At 45.4% G+C, this 17,105-nt stretch overlaps 1 protein-coding gene across 1 annotated transcript in view; it reads right to left on the reverse strand.

The window, feature by feature from the left end:
- UNC13C (unc-13 homolog C) overlaps positions 1 to 17,105 on the reverse strand; it is a 1,458,878-nt gene that overhangs the window by 92,430 nt on the left and 1,349,343 nt on the right. Inside the window, exon 31 of the mRNA XM_085644160.1 lies at positions 3,464 to 3,611. Within this exon, the coding sequence (XP_085500286.1) occupies positions 3,464 to 3,611 (148 nt within the window). The remainder of the gene's footprint in view (positions 1 to 3,463; positions 3,612 to 17,105) is intronic.

Raw genomic sequence — 17,105 nt, forward strand, 5'->3', positions numbered from 1 at the left:
ACAATCCCAGTTAATACATATCCATTGAGGTCTTTTATCCCAAATCCCAACATTTCAAACACCTTTGTCGCATCATTAACGATTTCGGTCAGGTTCCAGGTGTCTTTAAAAATTATCCCTACTCCTCCACCCCTCTCGCTTGTTCTAGGTTTATGAACAACTTTATAACCAGGCGGACAAGCCAATCCTGGCTCTAAGTCACAATCGGGAAGTGTCCGGATTTCTGTCATGAATAACATATCCAATTCATGGAATTCCAATAACAATTTGATCTCCGCCCAATGCTTAGGCAGTGATCTAGCGTTTAGTAGACCACATATAGGGCGATCCTGTTTAAAAAAATCTGATAAGGGATATTCAGATTCCTCTATATTCCACTTTCCCCACTCTGACCCGGACTCATCTATCCTCCGCAGTTCAGCCCCTGAATAACTTACATGGCGCTCGAACGTGCCGTTTCCCTGGGACTGCCCCAACTGGGCAGCATGGCTGGCGCTGTGTGCTGACGGTGCGCGGATGGGCACAGACGGGCTTGCCTTTGGCGCCCCGGCGGCGCGCCTGCTGCACGTCGCGGCCAGCGTGTGCCTTTATTGAAGTGAGCCCCCAACACCTGAACCGCTAACCTCCAAGATGGCGGGTCTGCTCTAACGAACAGGCACCACTCGGCAGGAATCAGCATGATCAGTCACCTTCAGTAGCCCCATTACACTCCCACTAAAGAGAACAGCAATGCCACTTTGTTTCAATAAAATTCCTAACTAGTCTTGTGCAACACGATCAATTATCAAAAAGGTTTCCAAAACTGTAAAAAGTTTTCCTGGCTGAGCACGATTCAGTTTTACAGGTAAAAATTCCTATGCTATAAGCAATCGCGCCTCAGAAGTTAAAAAAATTAAATTCAATGAATGTGCAAAAACGCAGAAAAGATCACAGCAACCCCCGTACAACACCCTTCAGTTCTACACAATTTTTCGTCTCTTTCACGCATATCCCCTATCAGATTTTGTTAAATCACATTAGGGCCTGGCGCCCTATTTACCTCCCAGTCCCCCTGGCCAACTGGCCATCTCAGAAAGGGGCTCAAATGCCCTGTGTCCAGAATGTCAGGGCTGCTGCCTAGCAGTGGAATCCAATTGCGCCACTGCGCAAACCTAAACGGTGCAGCTGGTACTAAGTGCTGCGCAGCTGTGAAGAGAAGGGACAAAGGAGTGCATCTCACTCCTAACTCAGGCATGTCCCCAAAGAACTGAGGCCTAAACGGTGCAGCTGCCACCTACTTGCTGGGCAGCTGTGAAGCAATTATAATGAGGCCTGGCACCACTGTGCCCTTTAATACAATGTGCCAATGTTGTATCTGCCCGTCCAGCTAGGAGTAGGGAAAGGGCCCTGGCACCACTGGGCCCTGAAGACAAATGTGCCCAAATAATAAAAGTATGGGCCCCTCTGGGCCTTCCTAAAACAATTAGGGCCATCGTGGGAGCCACACGGGGCTCTGAAAAACAACTGTGCACTCCCCTCGTTGGAGCGGCCCTCGACGGCGGGGCCCGCTCATGGGAATGGTCCTTTCGAGCTCACAGGCTCCTCTGGCCCCTCAAGGATACATTACAACGGCGGTGGAGCGGCCGCTCGGAATCTGAACCTCATTTGGCACCACCCCGCCCCCTCGAGCCCTCACTCACCGGCTCTGGGGGCAGGACTCAGATCCAGCTTCTTCTTTGCCCGGGCCCCGCTCTTCAAGTGCGGCGGGACTCTCTTAACACGCGGGGCTTCCCTCACTCATGGGAGCCCCACGTTTGCAACAGCGGCCTCGGCCGCCACTTCTCCCTTCACCCGGGCCCCCTCCTGGGACCCGGACTCAGCATGGACACTCGGGTAGGCGGGGTAGGCTCCCATCCTCCTCCCTGCACCAAAGTCTTTACTCGCGGGGCTTCCCTTCCATCTCGGAAGCCCAGCCCACCAAGACATCCCCTCGACTGCCTTCCGAGTCACGCTGGGCAGCGGCCCGGAAGAGAACTCTTTAGCGGCTCAGGCCGCGGCGGGGATACGAGGAGTAGGCTCCCTCCAAAACGCAAAAATGCGGGGTGGGCACCCGCCGAAAAAGGCAGCAAAATGCGGGGGAATCCCCACGTCGGGATTCCCTTGAGCTCGATCGCAGCGTTGCGCTGCAAGTCAGAAATAGAAGCACTCCTCCTCAGGACAAAATAACGTGCTCTGCTGATTCAGGAGCCACAGCTCCACAGCAAAAGTTCAGGAGAGGTTCAAGGGCATAGCGGGGCCCAGGGGCCAGCACACAGGGCCCTCCAGCAGGGAGGCAGTCCCCATGGCGGTCCCTCCTCGGCCCCAGCAGCAGCAAGCCTCCTCGTCAGGAATAGAACAGGAACACTAAACACTTTTCTGGGGTCACAGCCCCTATATTTATATACCCTTTTCCTTTGTGACACAGCACAGGGCTTGGGGATACCAGTCAGTGCTGATTTAGGGAAGCTTTGGAGCACTTTGTTTTGCTCATCTCCTCTCTCCTTTGTCAGGTGGGGGCTCAGGGATTAGACGCACCACAGGCGGTGGAGCCAGAATTGTGGAGGGAAGGCACAGCCCTATTCAGGTCCCAGGTGCAACTCCTCCCTCCTATCTGCATGCAGATCTCTCTATTCACCACTGGGCAGACTCACCCTGGCTCCTGGAATTCCCCAGCCCTCTCAGCTTCTGTCAATCACAAGCCAGACATGCACTCCACATCAGGCAGGCAGACACATAGCACACAGAAATGCCAAGTTCTAAAAGTCCACACATACTAAACTCGACCCTGCACTCCTCTCATACCAGGAATTACCATGGACACACATATCCCCAATGCATTCCTATGGGAGGGCAGGCCAATCTCACCACACGCACTCAGAGCGCGCACGCACTTTACACTGGGCCACAGTGCTAAAGTGCCCAGAGGCCTAAAATCACTACCACCATGTCAGATCTTAAGGCAAAAAGTTCAGGGGTGAACCTTCCAAGAAGGGCCAAGTCCAACAGTCACATTAAAATAACACTGATTTCTGTGGTTCAATGGGTTACTGGGCACTCCCGAGAATTACTTTCATTTGCACCATATATAGTTAAGCTTGACATTCCCGCTTATATACATTATAGAAACAATATTTTATGTTAATTAGGATAGTAAAGTATTTTTTTGTGTAGATCTATTATGTACTTCTTGGTATTTTTATACAATTGTAACTCAGCAAAGAGCAGAGGAGCAACTGCTCACTGTACAATGAAGAAAGAGATTAGTGGTGAAACAATGCTGTGTACATCAAATGAAGTTTTAACCATTTGAATTAAACATCTATATTTTTACATATTTAGAACTGTGTTACATTTACATATGTTCAATTTCTTTAGATAGTTTTATAGAGAAACACATAATGTAGATACATAAACTACAGACCAATTTTAGAGAGACAATGCTTACCTTGTGATGTTTGAGTGACAATGAATTTCCTTATCAAGGAATCCGTTGTTTGTGTGTACAGGCTAAGAGCATATCTTAGAGACTGTAGATCTGGGCTTTTCTCCAAGAAATTCTTTTTCAGACCATTTCCTCCTGCGTGAAAGTATTGCTGTATAATATAAAAAGACAGGCACTTAAAAGTAAAACAGGTGGTTGTTAAATAGCTTACAAATACATTATGATGCAGTAAGATTACTGTTGTGATCTTGCATTCATTCCATCAAGATGACATGTCTGTGGAATGTGGAATGTACTGTGTGAGCTTGTAGCTCAGAGATTCCAGAGGTGACTGTTACTCTGGTCTGCAGCAGCTGTGGCTAATAAACACACTTCATGAAGTATCCCTGTCTGATCGTGGAATGTACTGTGTGAGCTTGTAGCTCAGAGATTCCAGAGGTGACTGTTACTGTGGTCTGCAGCAGCTGTGGCTAATAAACACACTTCATGAAGTATCCCTGTCTGATCGTGGAATGTACTGTGTGAGCTTGTAGCTCAGAGATTCCAGAGGTGACTGTTACTCTGGTCTGCAGCAGCTGTGGCTAATAAACACACTTCATGAAGTATCCCTGTCTGATCGTGGAATGTACTGTGTGAGCTTGTAGCTCAGAGATTCCAGAGGTGACTGTTACTGTGGTCTGCAGCAGCTGTGGCTAATAAACACACTTCATGAAGTATCCCTGTCTGATCCTGCAATCATTCATACTTCATTACAATTATGCTTTCAAAACCAGCTGTGACTCCAAACACAGGCTGACAAAGCCTCTGTATTTGACCTTGTTCACAGCACCACTACCTTTCAGGAAGGTTTAAACTATTTAATAACACCAACTTACATATATACATATGTCATAATAGTGAATACACATGTACATATACAACTATTTACTTTGAGCTGCATCTCATGACCTTGGCATTTCCATTATTCAGCAGGAAAATACATATAAGATAATCTAATGATAGGTGTCCAATAGAATGAAAGAAAGCTTAAAGAAATGAAGATAACTAACATTTGGAAGAAGTATAAAGAAATTTAAATTTCAAAGAGTTATTTGGCAAACACCCGTTTTTATTGGTTTGTAAACCCAAATGTTAGTGGTCTATTTAAAATAAAGTACACGAATACTTTCGATAAACGAGGGACAGAGAAACAGAATATTCCCTTTATGGATCATGCCCCATTTATAGGAGAGACCAGTACATTTATTTTTAGCTTTTCAGGCAAAATTGACTTTTGACAGCAGGGGTACTCCCCTTGACTGAAAATGTCTATTTTTGGTCCTTCTTCTAGTTATTTGGTGTCCTAAGGGCCGTTTTAAATTCAGTTAGACTATCAACATTCGGAACATTAAGGGCCTGATTATGACTTAAGTGGTCCTGTCTAAGCCTGGGCAAAGCACTACGCTACGCTTGCGTAGTTTGCGAAGTTTGCGCTACTTCGCACTACGCGAATTGCACGTAGCACAGTGCAAACATGAGTAGCGTAGCGTTGCGTAGTGCAGCGGTCATTTTTTGCTTGCTCGCGGTCCTCAACATCAAATTGGCGACCGCGAGCAAGCAAAATGACATCCCGGCGAGACTTTTTCCTTGTTCGCGATCAGCAACATCAAGTTGCCGATCGCGAGCATGGAAAATAAACATCCTGGCGAGATTCTCAACGCGGGGAGGTCAGGTTTCTCATTGCGAGTGGTCGCGTATGTTCACGACCGCTTGCGATGAGAAACTACCAGTCCGCGTTGAGAAAGCTGCCGCTCGAGTAAAAATCTACATGAGCGGCAGAAAACTACAGCTCGCACTGTGCCAGATGCCGTTTTCAATGATTGCACAGTGCCGGATGCTTGTCCGCACTGTGCAATCATTGAAAACGGCATCTTGCACAGTGCGAACAGGGCACTACGCAGTTCGCGAAGTGCTACGCGTAGCTCGCGTAGTGTGAAGTGCAATTTGCGTAGCTTCGCGTAGTGCTACTTCGCGAGCTACGCCCAGGGTTAGTCCTGGGTTAGTCCGCAGTGGCAGTCTAGAAATCGCCACTAATCTGGCAGCATCCTGACTGCCATATTATGAGTTTCCTGCAGAGCTGGTGGTGTGCGGATAGCAGAGTTATGGTGGCGGCACGCTTCGGCACTGGAAATGACCCAGAAGCCAATTCCTGCCATGCTATGGTCCCTCCAACCAGTCGGTGGCACTGTTTCCTTGCATTTTGTTGTGCAAGTGAAACATTGTGTGCACCCGACCTGGAGGCATTGGACTTCACTATATGAGCACGAGGCGCATTACACATGGGCACATTTACTTAGCCTTTCCGCTGACTCTCACATGGCAGTGTCCCTCCCAAGAACAGATCGGTGGACAGGCAGCTCATGATAAAAAATAAAAGCAGAATCAAAAGTAAAGAGTTCATGGGTCCAGCAGCAGAGGCATGATAAGCCTAGGAAAGTGAAACCCACCTTGGGTTATTGGCATTGGACCACCTAGAAAAATGTACATATGTTACATAGGACCAGGGGCCCCCTTATTATTTCCAAAGATTTTTGGGGGTTGGCTGGAGTCGAAGCAGGCCCCCAAAAGCCTCTTTGAAGCATTTGAACAGCTCTTTAAGAAAAGGATATGTTCCCAAGACATGGAAGCATGCCATGGTCAGGCCATTGCTGAAAAAAACAAACGTGTACATCGCCAACTGGGCAAATTCTGATTTTTCTCATTTCTCCCAGTACTGACCCAGATCTTGGTAAAACACATAAATAAGCAAAATCTCACAAGGTTTGTTGATTCTAATGATCTTCTCCATCAGTCCCAAATCAGGGTTTAGAGTCGGGCATAGTAAAGAGGCTGCCTGACTGGGAGTGAAGGAAAATCTTAAAGCTCAGTTGAACAGAGGCAGCACCACTGCTCTGAGCTATTGGACTTAAGTGTCGTCTTTGGTACTGTCAGTCATAAGCTCTTGCTACAAAGGTTAGAAGACATAGGGGTGTGTGGCACCACCCTGCAATGACTCAAGTCCTTTCTACAGGACCAATGCTTTCAAGTTCTTACGTCTCAGCATTGCTCTCGGATCTACACTCTATCCTTTCGAGTGCAGCAGGGCTCGACCCTCCGCCCAACTATGTTTAATGTGTATGTATGCTTTCTGGGTTACACTATAGAGAGCTTTGGTTTGACTCTCTTTTCATATGCCGATCACACACAGATTGCTGTCTCTCTGACAGCCCAGGAAAACCAGAATGCAGGTGTCCTAAATACCTGCCTGTCTGTAGTGCTGGCCCAGATAAACACCAATCACCTCAAATTGACTGGTGACAAGGCTAACATTTTTATGCAGGCAACCAGCCCCAGTTATGGGGCCCTCACCTATGGCCCATGATTCTTGGGCCTTGCCCCACCCCAATACCTGCTGTTAAGAAATTGGGCTTCTGGCTAGATTGCAAGCTCTCTATGAACAACCAGATCACCAAGGTAGTTGATTCCTGCTTAGGAATACTTATATGGCTGAGAAATACTCTTTGCTGCTTACCATTCCCAGCCCAAAGAAGAATGATACATGCATTGATCCCTTGCCGACTGGATTATGGCAAGATTTTGTATCTGGGTGTTACTAAGGTTGCTCTCAGAGTGCAGCTAGTTCAAAATGCTGCCACAAGGATGGTTCTCAAGCCGCCAAAATTCACCTTCACAGCTAAGCTTTTGCATGAGCTTCACTGGATGCCAGTGGAAAAAAGGATTCATTGAAAAACATTATGCTACTTGCACAAAATAAGAGTAAATAAAGACCTTAAATATCTCAGATACCTGATGTCTCCCTACATTTAACATTGTTCTCTTCGATCTATCAACGGAAACCTTTTCCCAGTTTGGAGAGTAAAAAGAACATGCCAAGGAGGACAGGCATTCTTCTACCTAGAGCCCAAACTATGGAACATGATGCCACAGTCACAGAGATCCTGTCAGTCTCTGGCCACATTTTGATGACAATTGAAAACCTGGCTGTTCCAATAAATTATTCCATCACTCCCTGATAACGTAATATGTGACGGCCTGGCACCGGCAAACTCATTGTGGGTAGCAGCATGCTTTACAAAACTATAATAATAAATGTTAACATGCAGAGCCCTGAGTGTGTTGCAGAATCCTGCAGGACCACAGATATGGAAGAAAGTAGGACAACCCCTTAGAAGGGCTTAGTGAGCTGGGTTAATTTTAAGAATGGAAGCATTATCAATATGCTATGCGACGAAGCCATAATTGTGGCTCATTTATCTTATGCAACTAACAAGCATTGACAAAGACAATAGTACTAGCTTTGTGTAGGTGTAGTGTTGTGTTTGTAGTATATATCTGGAGGCAATGACAGAAGCCGCAAAAATACCAGTCAGCGGCACTACAAGCTAAGCACAAATTTTCAGGTTACGTGTTTAAGCCACACCTATAATGCATCGACCACGCCCATTTGAGGCTGCCTCGCGCGCACTGTACTGCATGAGGACCAAAGCTGAGGTGACCAATGACTTTGTGTAAGGCATTTGCTGGCCATGTAGAGTGCTCCAACACCTGCTGGGTGTGCCCGCACAATATAGAACTGCGATATAGATAGATAATTAATTAAGAACGCGTTGCAGGTGGCAGCGTTTTGTGCGAAAAGTAACCCAGTGTGGGCCCACATACAGAATGTGGGCACGTGAGTAACACTGCAATAAAGTTGCAGTTTGGTGAAGTTTCGTGCATGTTATGTAACTTCTAAGAAACTCATTATAGACCTTGCACAGTCGCAACATTTAAGAACTGAAGCATTTTCAATATTCTTATAAGGAAGCCATAGATGTTGCTTTTTCACCATATGCAACTATCAAACATTGACACTGTCAATAGTCCTAGCTGGCGATAGCTGCAATGTTACGGGTTGATTAAATAGATGGATACAATGACAGAAAAGGCAGAACTATGCAGCACACTATGCCAAGCAAAGATTCCAGCTTAAATGTTTTAATCCAATGCCAAAGAGCCTCAAGGTTCTGGCCAGAATCATTAACCCACCGCGTGGCTCGACTAAGTACTTTTAAGCATACAGAGGGCACATTTGATAATGGAGCAGTATAATTATTCCTTTATGGTCCACCTTGTGTCAGTCAAATGGGGACGACTTATACAATAGATGAACATATGTTTTATTTACTACTTTGTTAAGTGATAAGGGATGTCTGGCCTTTTTCTGACATGCCCTGGAACTATTATTCTTTGATTTGAAACTGGGTCATGTCCAGCTTGTTTAAGCTAGGTGGGGGAGTTGCCTAACAGCCGATATGTGGCATTGACAGTCCGTATGACTCAGGGAGCGAGGGATGCTTAGTCTGCTCGCAGGGGCAGGTGATTTCTCATGGGCTTATTATTACATGCTACCCTGTGCTTGATTTAACTGACTAGGGTGATGCAGTGGTATTTGTTTGAGCCATGCACCAAGAGATGGTTCTTTTGATACCAGCCATAACCTTAACCTGGTTTAGTATCCAGGCTAAGGAGTGAGTGCGTGACACTCTGGTGCTCAAGATGGTTAGTCTGTTGGCATGCCTGTCTAGTTGTTTGTTGCTAGCTCGCACATTCTTTTGTTACGCTCCCAGAGGGCAACATCATTATTTAAACTGCTGGCCTGACTGTTCCTTAATGTAGACAACAAAGCAACATCGCGGTGGCCATGTGGTCCCAATGTGAAGGCCTGAAATCTCTCTCACAGTTTGGGCTGATTTGTGAGTAGGATATATGGATGGATGGGTTTCAGACCTGTATTTTAATTTCAAGTAACATCATGGGCAGTGATATTAAGGGCGCCAAACTTAATAACTCCTTTTTTTTGCGTACAATAATAATGACTGCAGAGTTTGATGGGGAAATTGGAACTGAACCTATTGCTTGCTGTGTCAATCCTTTTAAATCCGCGGGGGTATTACGAGGTGTGTGAAACTGGTGCTTAAGAGACCCAGGGGATGGGTGAACAGTTGGTAGTGGGTCCTCAGCACACCGCCACTCCACCTCTGACACAGGAGGGTAATTTAACCCAATTTTAATACTGGGATATTCTAAAATTGGGCAATCGGGAGAACAGGGGTTTGGAGTTGACACTCCACTGGCCTGAGGTCCCTTGCAGGGCAGCATGGAGAATAAAATCCATAAGCCTAACATAGAACAGCAAGCTATTATATGGTGACCATTGGAGCCATCGGGAGAATTCAAGCTTGAACCACAGAGTGCTACGCAGGTCCCTGCTGCATTAAAGTACAGCACAACAGCATTGGGCAGGCAAAACCCACCTATACTCCTTTTGCTACTTGTTAATGCATAGAATTATGATGTCCGCAGACAGAATATGTTAAATTTCATTTGCCTGGGATGGGTGCTTCAATCTCATTACATCTGACAGTCACCTCTAGGAATGTATAGGGCTCCCCCGACAGGGAAGAAAGCAGGAGATCCAGCACAATTCTATAATCCTGAAATGTGACGCAAGCAACAATTTTAACACAGCCAAAACAAATCAAGGTACTCACTGGCAGATGAACAACAGACAAACATTCCCTAACACCAGATTTGACACCATGTGTGTGTTCGCCATAGTTAATCAATGACAATGCCTGTGAAAAGGTCTGGACAATTCATCAAAGTATGTGCACTCTGTACCCGAGGGCAAGTTACTGGTTGCTTCAGTTAAGCAAAAATGACCTGCCCTATAGCCATGGTAGCTAGGCGGGTTGTGGAAGTTGTCATCTAACAAGTGTGCTGCGGTCCCAAAAGTTCGGAAAATAATGGGTTAGAGCAGTCAGGCAGTAAGGGTCTGGCATGCGAAAGGGACATGAAATGAAGCAGAATATGGGGGTGCAGGCATAATGCTATAGGCGTTACATTTGCCCATACACAGCCAGAAATCCGCAAACAGAGTGTGTGCTGTGACTCCAATAGGGTGGAGAAAGAAAGATTCGGAGCACAAATGCTGACTATTACTTGAAAACAGCATGCATTCATTTAGAAGGAGCAGGTAAATTTCCACTGCTTGTGTGGTACATGGTTATCAGTTTGAACCCCCATTTTGGGAATAATCAAGTACGGGGGTAAACAAGTGCTTAGTCAACTCTAAATGTAAGGCACATATTGCAAGCAGTGCACAATGGATTAAATCTGACATAACCAGGGTTACGCAGTAGTTTTGCATTCCCGCTTGGGTAAGAATTCTGGCCGGCGTGGTACTGTAATACAGAAGGAGTCCAGCAGGCAGAGATAAGGGTATGGTGTTTAAGGGCAACTCCAATATGTTTTCCATCGTATTCTGAAATCAGTGACTGGGCGGAGATGGGTAATGCATGACCCAGCAACACCTAACAAGTACGCCCTCATTGGCACAGTGCACCATAGGGAATTCTCCCTGTACTGCGGTTAAAATAGAGAACAGTTGTTTCATTTCCGGGCAGGCCATCAAACATGCCTATGGATGGGTAAATAAAACTATGATTGAAACAGAGAACAGTAGTTCCCAATTCCAGTGAAGGCCAGCAAACTTGCCTACGATGGGTTAAATAAGCCATGCACAAGCCCCCCAAGCAGGAGGGCTTGATTAAACTTTAATTCAAAATCAAATAAGGAAGAAGGGCTTGGTAAATAAGGCATGGTCTCTTGAATGGATACGCCACTAGGTTTCCCCGATATGGACGGGGAACACCTGTAGAGGTAGATGGGAATTGTCCAGCTTGAAGGACTGGGGACCTTCAGTGGTAGATGGGGAATTGGCCAGCTAGAAGGACTGGTAACCACATGCTGCCGTAGGTTATGGAGCCTGCCATGGTGTGGTGGTGGCCCTGGTTATGACGGCGGCCACATCCAGGTCTTTGGCAGATTTACAGGGTGATCCAGAGGCTGATTAGTATGCGGGGTACCCTTTCAGGAGCACAATAAGGGTGCATTATGCCAAAATCCCAGGAGTCTTTACGGCAGGACCCTGGTTGATAACGACGGTGCCCCGCTAGTCCTTCGGGCGGTTGTAAGCTGAGCAACCGGGGGCTTGCCTGGTTACGCTCCCCTCCTAAAAATGCATGAGTAAAATTATGGACTGGTGGTCCATGATATCTAAGGGGGATAATCCCCACATAAATGGTAGCACCGATTTGATTGGCCACGGTCCAGTTCGGCTCATCAGGTGGGCAGGGCAGCCCAGGTTAGTCACCACTGCCTGCCCTTGGATCGCCCATAAGTTAACCCACCAAGCTGGCATACATCTTGTATGTAATAAACCTGCATCAAACTGTTTTCCAACAAAATACTTGCGTGGACTGTTTATTTTACGCAGCGCGACTAATTACTGCTAAACGGGGGGTTGCCGATATCGGCACTATGTGGCTGCCTGCAGCACACGCAGTGGGCCCTCTAAGAGGGCGGCCCCCTTAGTGAAGTTCAGGTACCTCCCCGTGCCTCGGCACTGGGACCCCCTCCTCTAGGAGTCCCCTCTCGGGTCTGGCGCCTCTGCTGCATCATTTCCGGTGCTCGGTGTGTTGGGGACAGGTATTTATACCTGCCTCTACCCACTGGCCACCCTCTTTGTCCCCCCATTGGACATGCAGTCACCCTCCCAACGGCTTACCCTGCATGCCATCGTGAGGGCTGGGCAAATTAATTTAATGTATTAATGTATGCATTTGTGTTGCAGGCGGAGTTACAGGGCGATCCAGAGACTGATTGGTATGTCGGGTACCCTTTCAGGAGCCCAAAAGGGTGATTATGCCAAAATCCCAAGTCTTTACAGCAGGCCCCTGTTTGAAAACGACGGCTCCCCGCTAGTCCTTCTGGTGGTTGCAAGCCTGAGAAACCGGGGGCTTGCCTGGTTACGCTCCGCCCCTAAAAAGGTGTGAGTAGAAGGCATGGACTGGTGGTCCATGATATGTAAGGGGGATAACCCCCACATAAATGGCAGCACCGACTGAATTTGCCACGGGGCAGTTTGGCTCATCAGGTGGGCAGGGCAGATAGATGGCTAAAAAGTGAAGTGGCATACATTTTCTGTTCAATGATAGTAACAGAGATAAGTGTAATAATAGTATGTCGGATGCACATCAGAATTTACAGTATTAAAGCAGCAGAGGATGTAGCTCTCACAGTGAAACATGTGTTATTGCCTAAATTATATCTAGACTCAGCCGCATATTTGCTCCTGTTTGAGTATTTTAATTAAAACCAAGATGAGCTTTGGGAGCTATTTCAAGGCCACATTACTCATTGCAATGATTAGTGATTTCTTGAACTGGTATTTGCATTATTCATCAGCCCTAACACTGATGACTTATCAAACCGTTTGTAAATGACTAAATGACTAAATGTTACCATGTTTAAAGGAGAGAGCACAAGCATTTTTGAACTGGTTATCAGTGGCAAACAAAAGTGAATTTAGCAAAAATAGGACGAGGAAGGCAAAATGTTTTGGGGTGAGCCTGCAGAAAGGGCCAGGTTCAACACACATGGAATTACACATTTAGGAAATAACACTACCAGTGGAATAGTGGAATAGTGACAGCACTAGCTTACAAGCTGAGCCCTCTGTCAAGTTGGGGTGTACGGAGCTCGCACAGTTTCAGTCTATGGAATTGGTGGGGTTAAATGAAAACTCAGCAAGATGGTGCAGAGTTCCACAAATGGGTGTAAATCGGCATGTCACACTGCTCACGATGAAAAATCAGCACGAATGGCACCATGCGGCACACCAAATGAAGCTGCTTCTCGATTTGGTTCTGCTGCCCCTCCAGTAGCCTTTCTCTCAATCAGAAGCATTCTCACTGCGACTATCTGCATTTGGAAAAGTTACCATTGGTAACCGCACAAGAGAAAAAAACTCCACCATTAGGTGGTTGGTGGAATTTGGCAGGAACACCTCATTACATGCGCAATGTGGAGTGGCCAAAACTGCCAACTCCTCTGGCAGAGGGAAATTTATTGCCAACCCCTACAAAACACCCAAAAAATAAATGATAGCAGAACTCTGTTGAAATCCCCTTTTAGGTCTAAACTGACAATGCAGCTATCACGAGACCTTATGTAAATTCTTGAAGATTCCAGGGTTGTTTCCTCATAAAAACTCAAGGAGATCCTGTGATATTGATGTTTGCATGTATTCTCACAAAGAAATAGTGGTGTGATCCACGTAAGCCACACCATCCTGGACTCTCCTAGGTTTCCAGATTTCCTTGGGTGCAGGTCAAATCTGTTCCCAAATAACGCACATTTCCACATCAGCAGAAAGAATGAAATTCAAAGGAAAAATATTGCTATCCCAACATTGCCTTTTGGGGTATTTACTGTTGTAGGTAATTGGGCCCACTGACAAAAGTGAGTACCATTTTTTTAATCAGGAGAAGTATTTGACTAGAGATCAGTAGAACATGTGTTATATCTATTGAATTTCTCTCCATTGATGGCTTTCAAATATAAGTCAGTGTGCACAAAAGAACGCATTTTGCAAAACAGACTCTGAATTAAGAGATTTGAGAGTAACAACTGTGAGAAATTAGGTTAAGTGGGGTGTTAACCCTGCTCAAGCAACAGCCACAGTCCTTGTCAAGGTAAACCAGAAAGATGGGTAAGTTAACCTGTGCTTAATCCTCTGGTAGCTTGGCACAAAAGCATTCAGGCTTAACCTATAGGCAATATGTAAACCAGTTAGGCAATAAACAAACAGTAATGAAGTGAAAACACAACACAAGAAAAATCACAGATACATTTAAAAAAATCATTTAATAAATGATTTGACACCAAACAACAAAAATCCAATCAGTCCAACTGGAGATATAACAATTTCAAAGTTTTAATGAAGTATAGAGCCTAAAAGTAAAAAGCTTTAACTCTGGGTATCTGGTCGCACACGACAAGGTCAAAGTAAAAAATTATGGCCGACTGCGATGGAGCGCAAGTCAGATAGAGAGAGTGGACTGGGTCTGGTCGAGAGAGGTACCCCAACAAATCTGAGTGGCCAGAATGCAGTCAATAGGCATCTGGGGACTAACTGTTACCATCCTCAGGGTCAGCTGCCAACCTCATTCCATGGATGCTGTGGGTGGAAAAAGTCCTGCTCCTGGGCCTGAGTTACCCGAAACACCTGGCCGGTGTACTGCGCTGGGGAAACAATTATTTTCACTAGCATGGCCTGGCTGTCTGGCTACCTAGGACATACAAAGCTCTCCTGTTTGGGTCCTAACTGGGAACACTGAAAACAGTGGGGTTGGAAATGGGGTACCAAGGGCCACTACCCACCGGATTCCCTCTGTTTTCTCAGATTGGAAAACATTTTCTCCCACCTTACTCTGGCATCTGTCTGTGTCTCTTTGACCTCCTCCTCACTTGCTGAGAAGGAACCTGAACCACCCTCTTTGGGGTCACTCCCATATACATTCTTGTTCATCCTGTTGCTGAGCCAGCAGTCCATCTCCTTAACAATCCCCTGGTGTCAGAGAGCTTACAATCAAGTAGGCGTTGGTGTAGGTCTGTAAAATAAAGACTCAACATGTACTCTTTAGCAATCAGATTGTACAACCCTTTGTATCAATTCAATTTACGAACCGTCACCCAACCATCCAGTGCCTTTCAAAAATGTTCCACACAGTCCACCCTGGTCTGCTAGGGCACATTCTGACTGTAAACTCAAAGAAAGGATATGGTAACCAGGTATAAAGCAAACAAATGGGCGCACTGCACTCATTTTTAGGGGAAAGTATACTGCAAATACAAATATACGTGGCGCTATTATATACCATCCACAATCCCACACTGCCCTCCCAAGGAAGAGCAACATTAGTCAATCTACAAATCTGAGCACTCAAATAATCATATATACAATAGTGTGTAGTTTGTAGTCCACCTTTAATCAAAGTTCATACCCATAAAGTATAGTCCAAGTCTTCACAATCACTTTGTTGTAGATGTCAGTACAGTTGTATACGAAAGGAAGACAATCCAAAACTGTTGTTCACAACGACTAGCACTTTAATAATCAGCTTAAAAACAACAAGCAAACACGTGTTTCTTCGAAAGGTCGTAAGCACCTCGACTTCTTCAGGGCTATGGGCATTAAATAGACCATCTTAACAATATATACTCAACATTGTGCTCCATCACCAACCACTAATGTGCAGAAACCATAAATTAGAAAATGTAGTGATGAAAATTAAACAGATGAAAAAAAAAAGACTACAAAGGTCTTAGTAGGCGAAATCCCAAGTGCATGTAAAAGAAAGGAAAATTCAACAAGATAATATAAAAAGCAAAAAGAGAAAAATAGCCTGAGAGAATAAAGAGAAAGGGAAGGACAAGAAACACCAAAAAGTGACTCAAAAGTCGAAATAATCCCCCCGTCGGCGCTCGGCACCATTTAGATTGTTTCTCGCCTTGAGTTTTGTTTTTTGCTTGTTTTTTTTAGTTCTCTTCAAAATTTAAAAATGTCTGTATCCTGTCTAACTTCTGAGTTGCCGAGAATAATTCTATATTCCTGCTGTGCCTTTGGAGATCAGTTGCTGCTCTGCGACGCTATGTAATTGACTGGCACAAACTAGCGGCCGGCCCTGGTGGTTGTAGGCCCATGTCTGTAATTTTGACTCTCTGCACAATAAAGTTTTTCAAAAAAAAAAGTCGAAATAATGTGACCAAAGATCACAACAATTTGTGCATCACCTAGCGCAGATGCTACAAATCATGAGTGACAAGGGTTCTCATTTAGAGTAGCCTATAAGATCATAAATACCAGAGAAAGTGTTCATAATGATCTGTTCAAACGATATGTGAAGAACTGTCCACACAGTAAATATCGAATCTGTAAGGCAAAATAGTGCCAGGAGTCCAGTAGAAACCTAAGATACATAAGTCCTAAGTCAAAAGTATATATCAAAAGTCAAATTTACGGTGTGTAAAAATGTGGAACATTTCACGCTTTGATCAATGCAACGCGCACACGCTATAAAGCATCTAAAATATTGTTAATACTGCCTAATATCGAAGCGGTAGAAAAGCGAGCCCTAATCTAATCTGGTAAAGGGATTAACTGGCACATGCATCAAGCCTAAAACAGCTCGCAAAATTTGCGAGTAGCTAATTGCGAGCGCAAACCACCTATTTCCCAAGCATCAAACAAATCCCCGAAATTCGCAAAAATACTGACTCGCAATTACCGGGATCCCCGAGAGATAGCGAATCGGATTCTGCACCAACCAGAATTGCGGGAGCAAATAAGGAATCACAGAATGAACCCGCAAATGGATGCATCAAAAGTCGCTAATAGCGATTTCACCCAAAATCGCTATTTAGCAAGTGCAGAATAAGGAGTATCAGAAGCAGGTGGTAAAAATATTTCTTACTCATTTCTATGCCAAAACAATGATGGAGCTGGTGAGGGCTATTGCAACTAACCAATGAGTCCATGTAGGAGGCACACAAAGGCGGCACACAACATGTGTGATGGGGGATGAGGACCCATGCAGCAGGGCAGGTCAGACGGAGATTCCAGGAGAGGGCATACTGCCTGCACATCACTCAGATGTGACACACCCAAGAGGACTGATATGAGTAGTACATGATCAACGCTGCGATACAACTCACCCAC

The sequence above is a fragment of the Triturus cristatus genome, chromosome 3_1, assembly GCF_964204655.1.
Source record: "Triturus cristatus chromosome 3_1, aTriCri1.1, whole genome shotgun sequence".
Taxonomy (NCBI): Eukaryota; Metazoa; Chordata; class Amphibia; order Caudata; family Salamandridae; genus Triturus; species Triturus cristatus.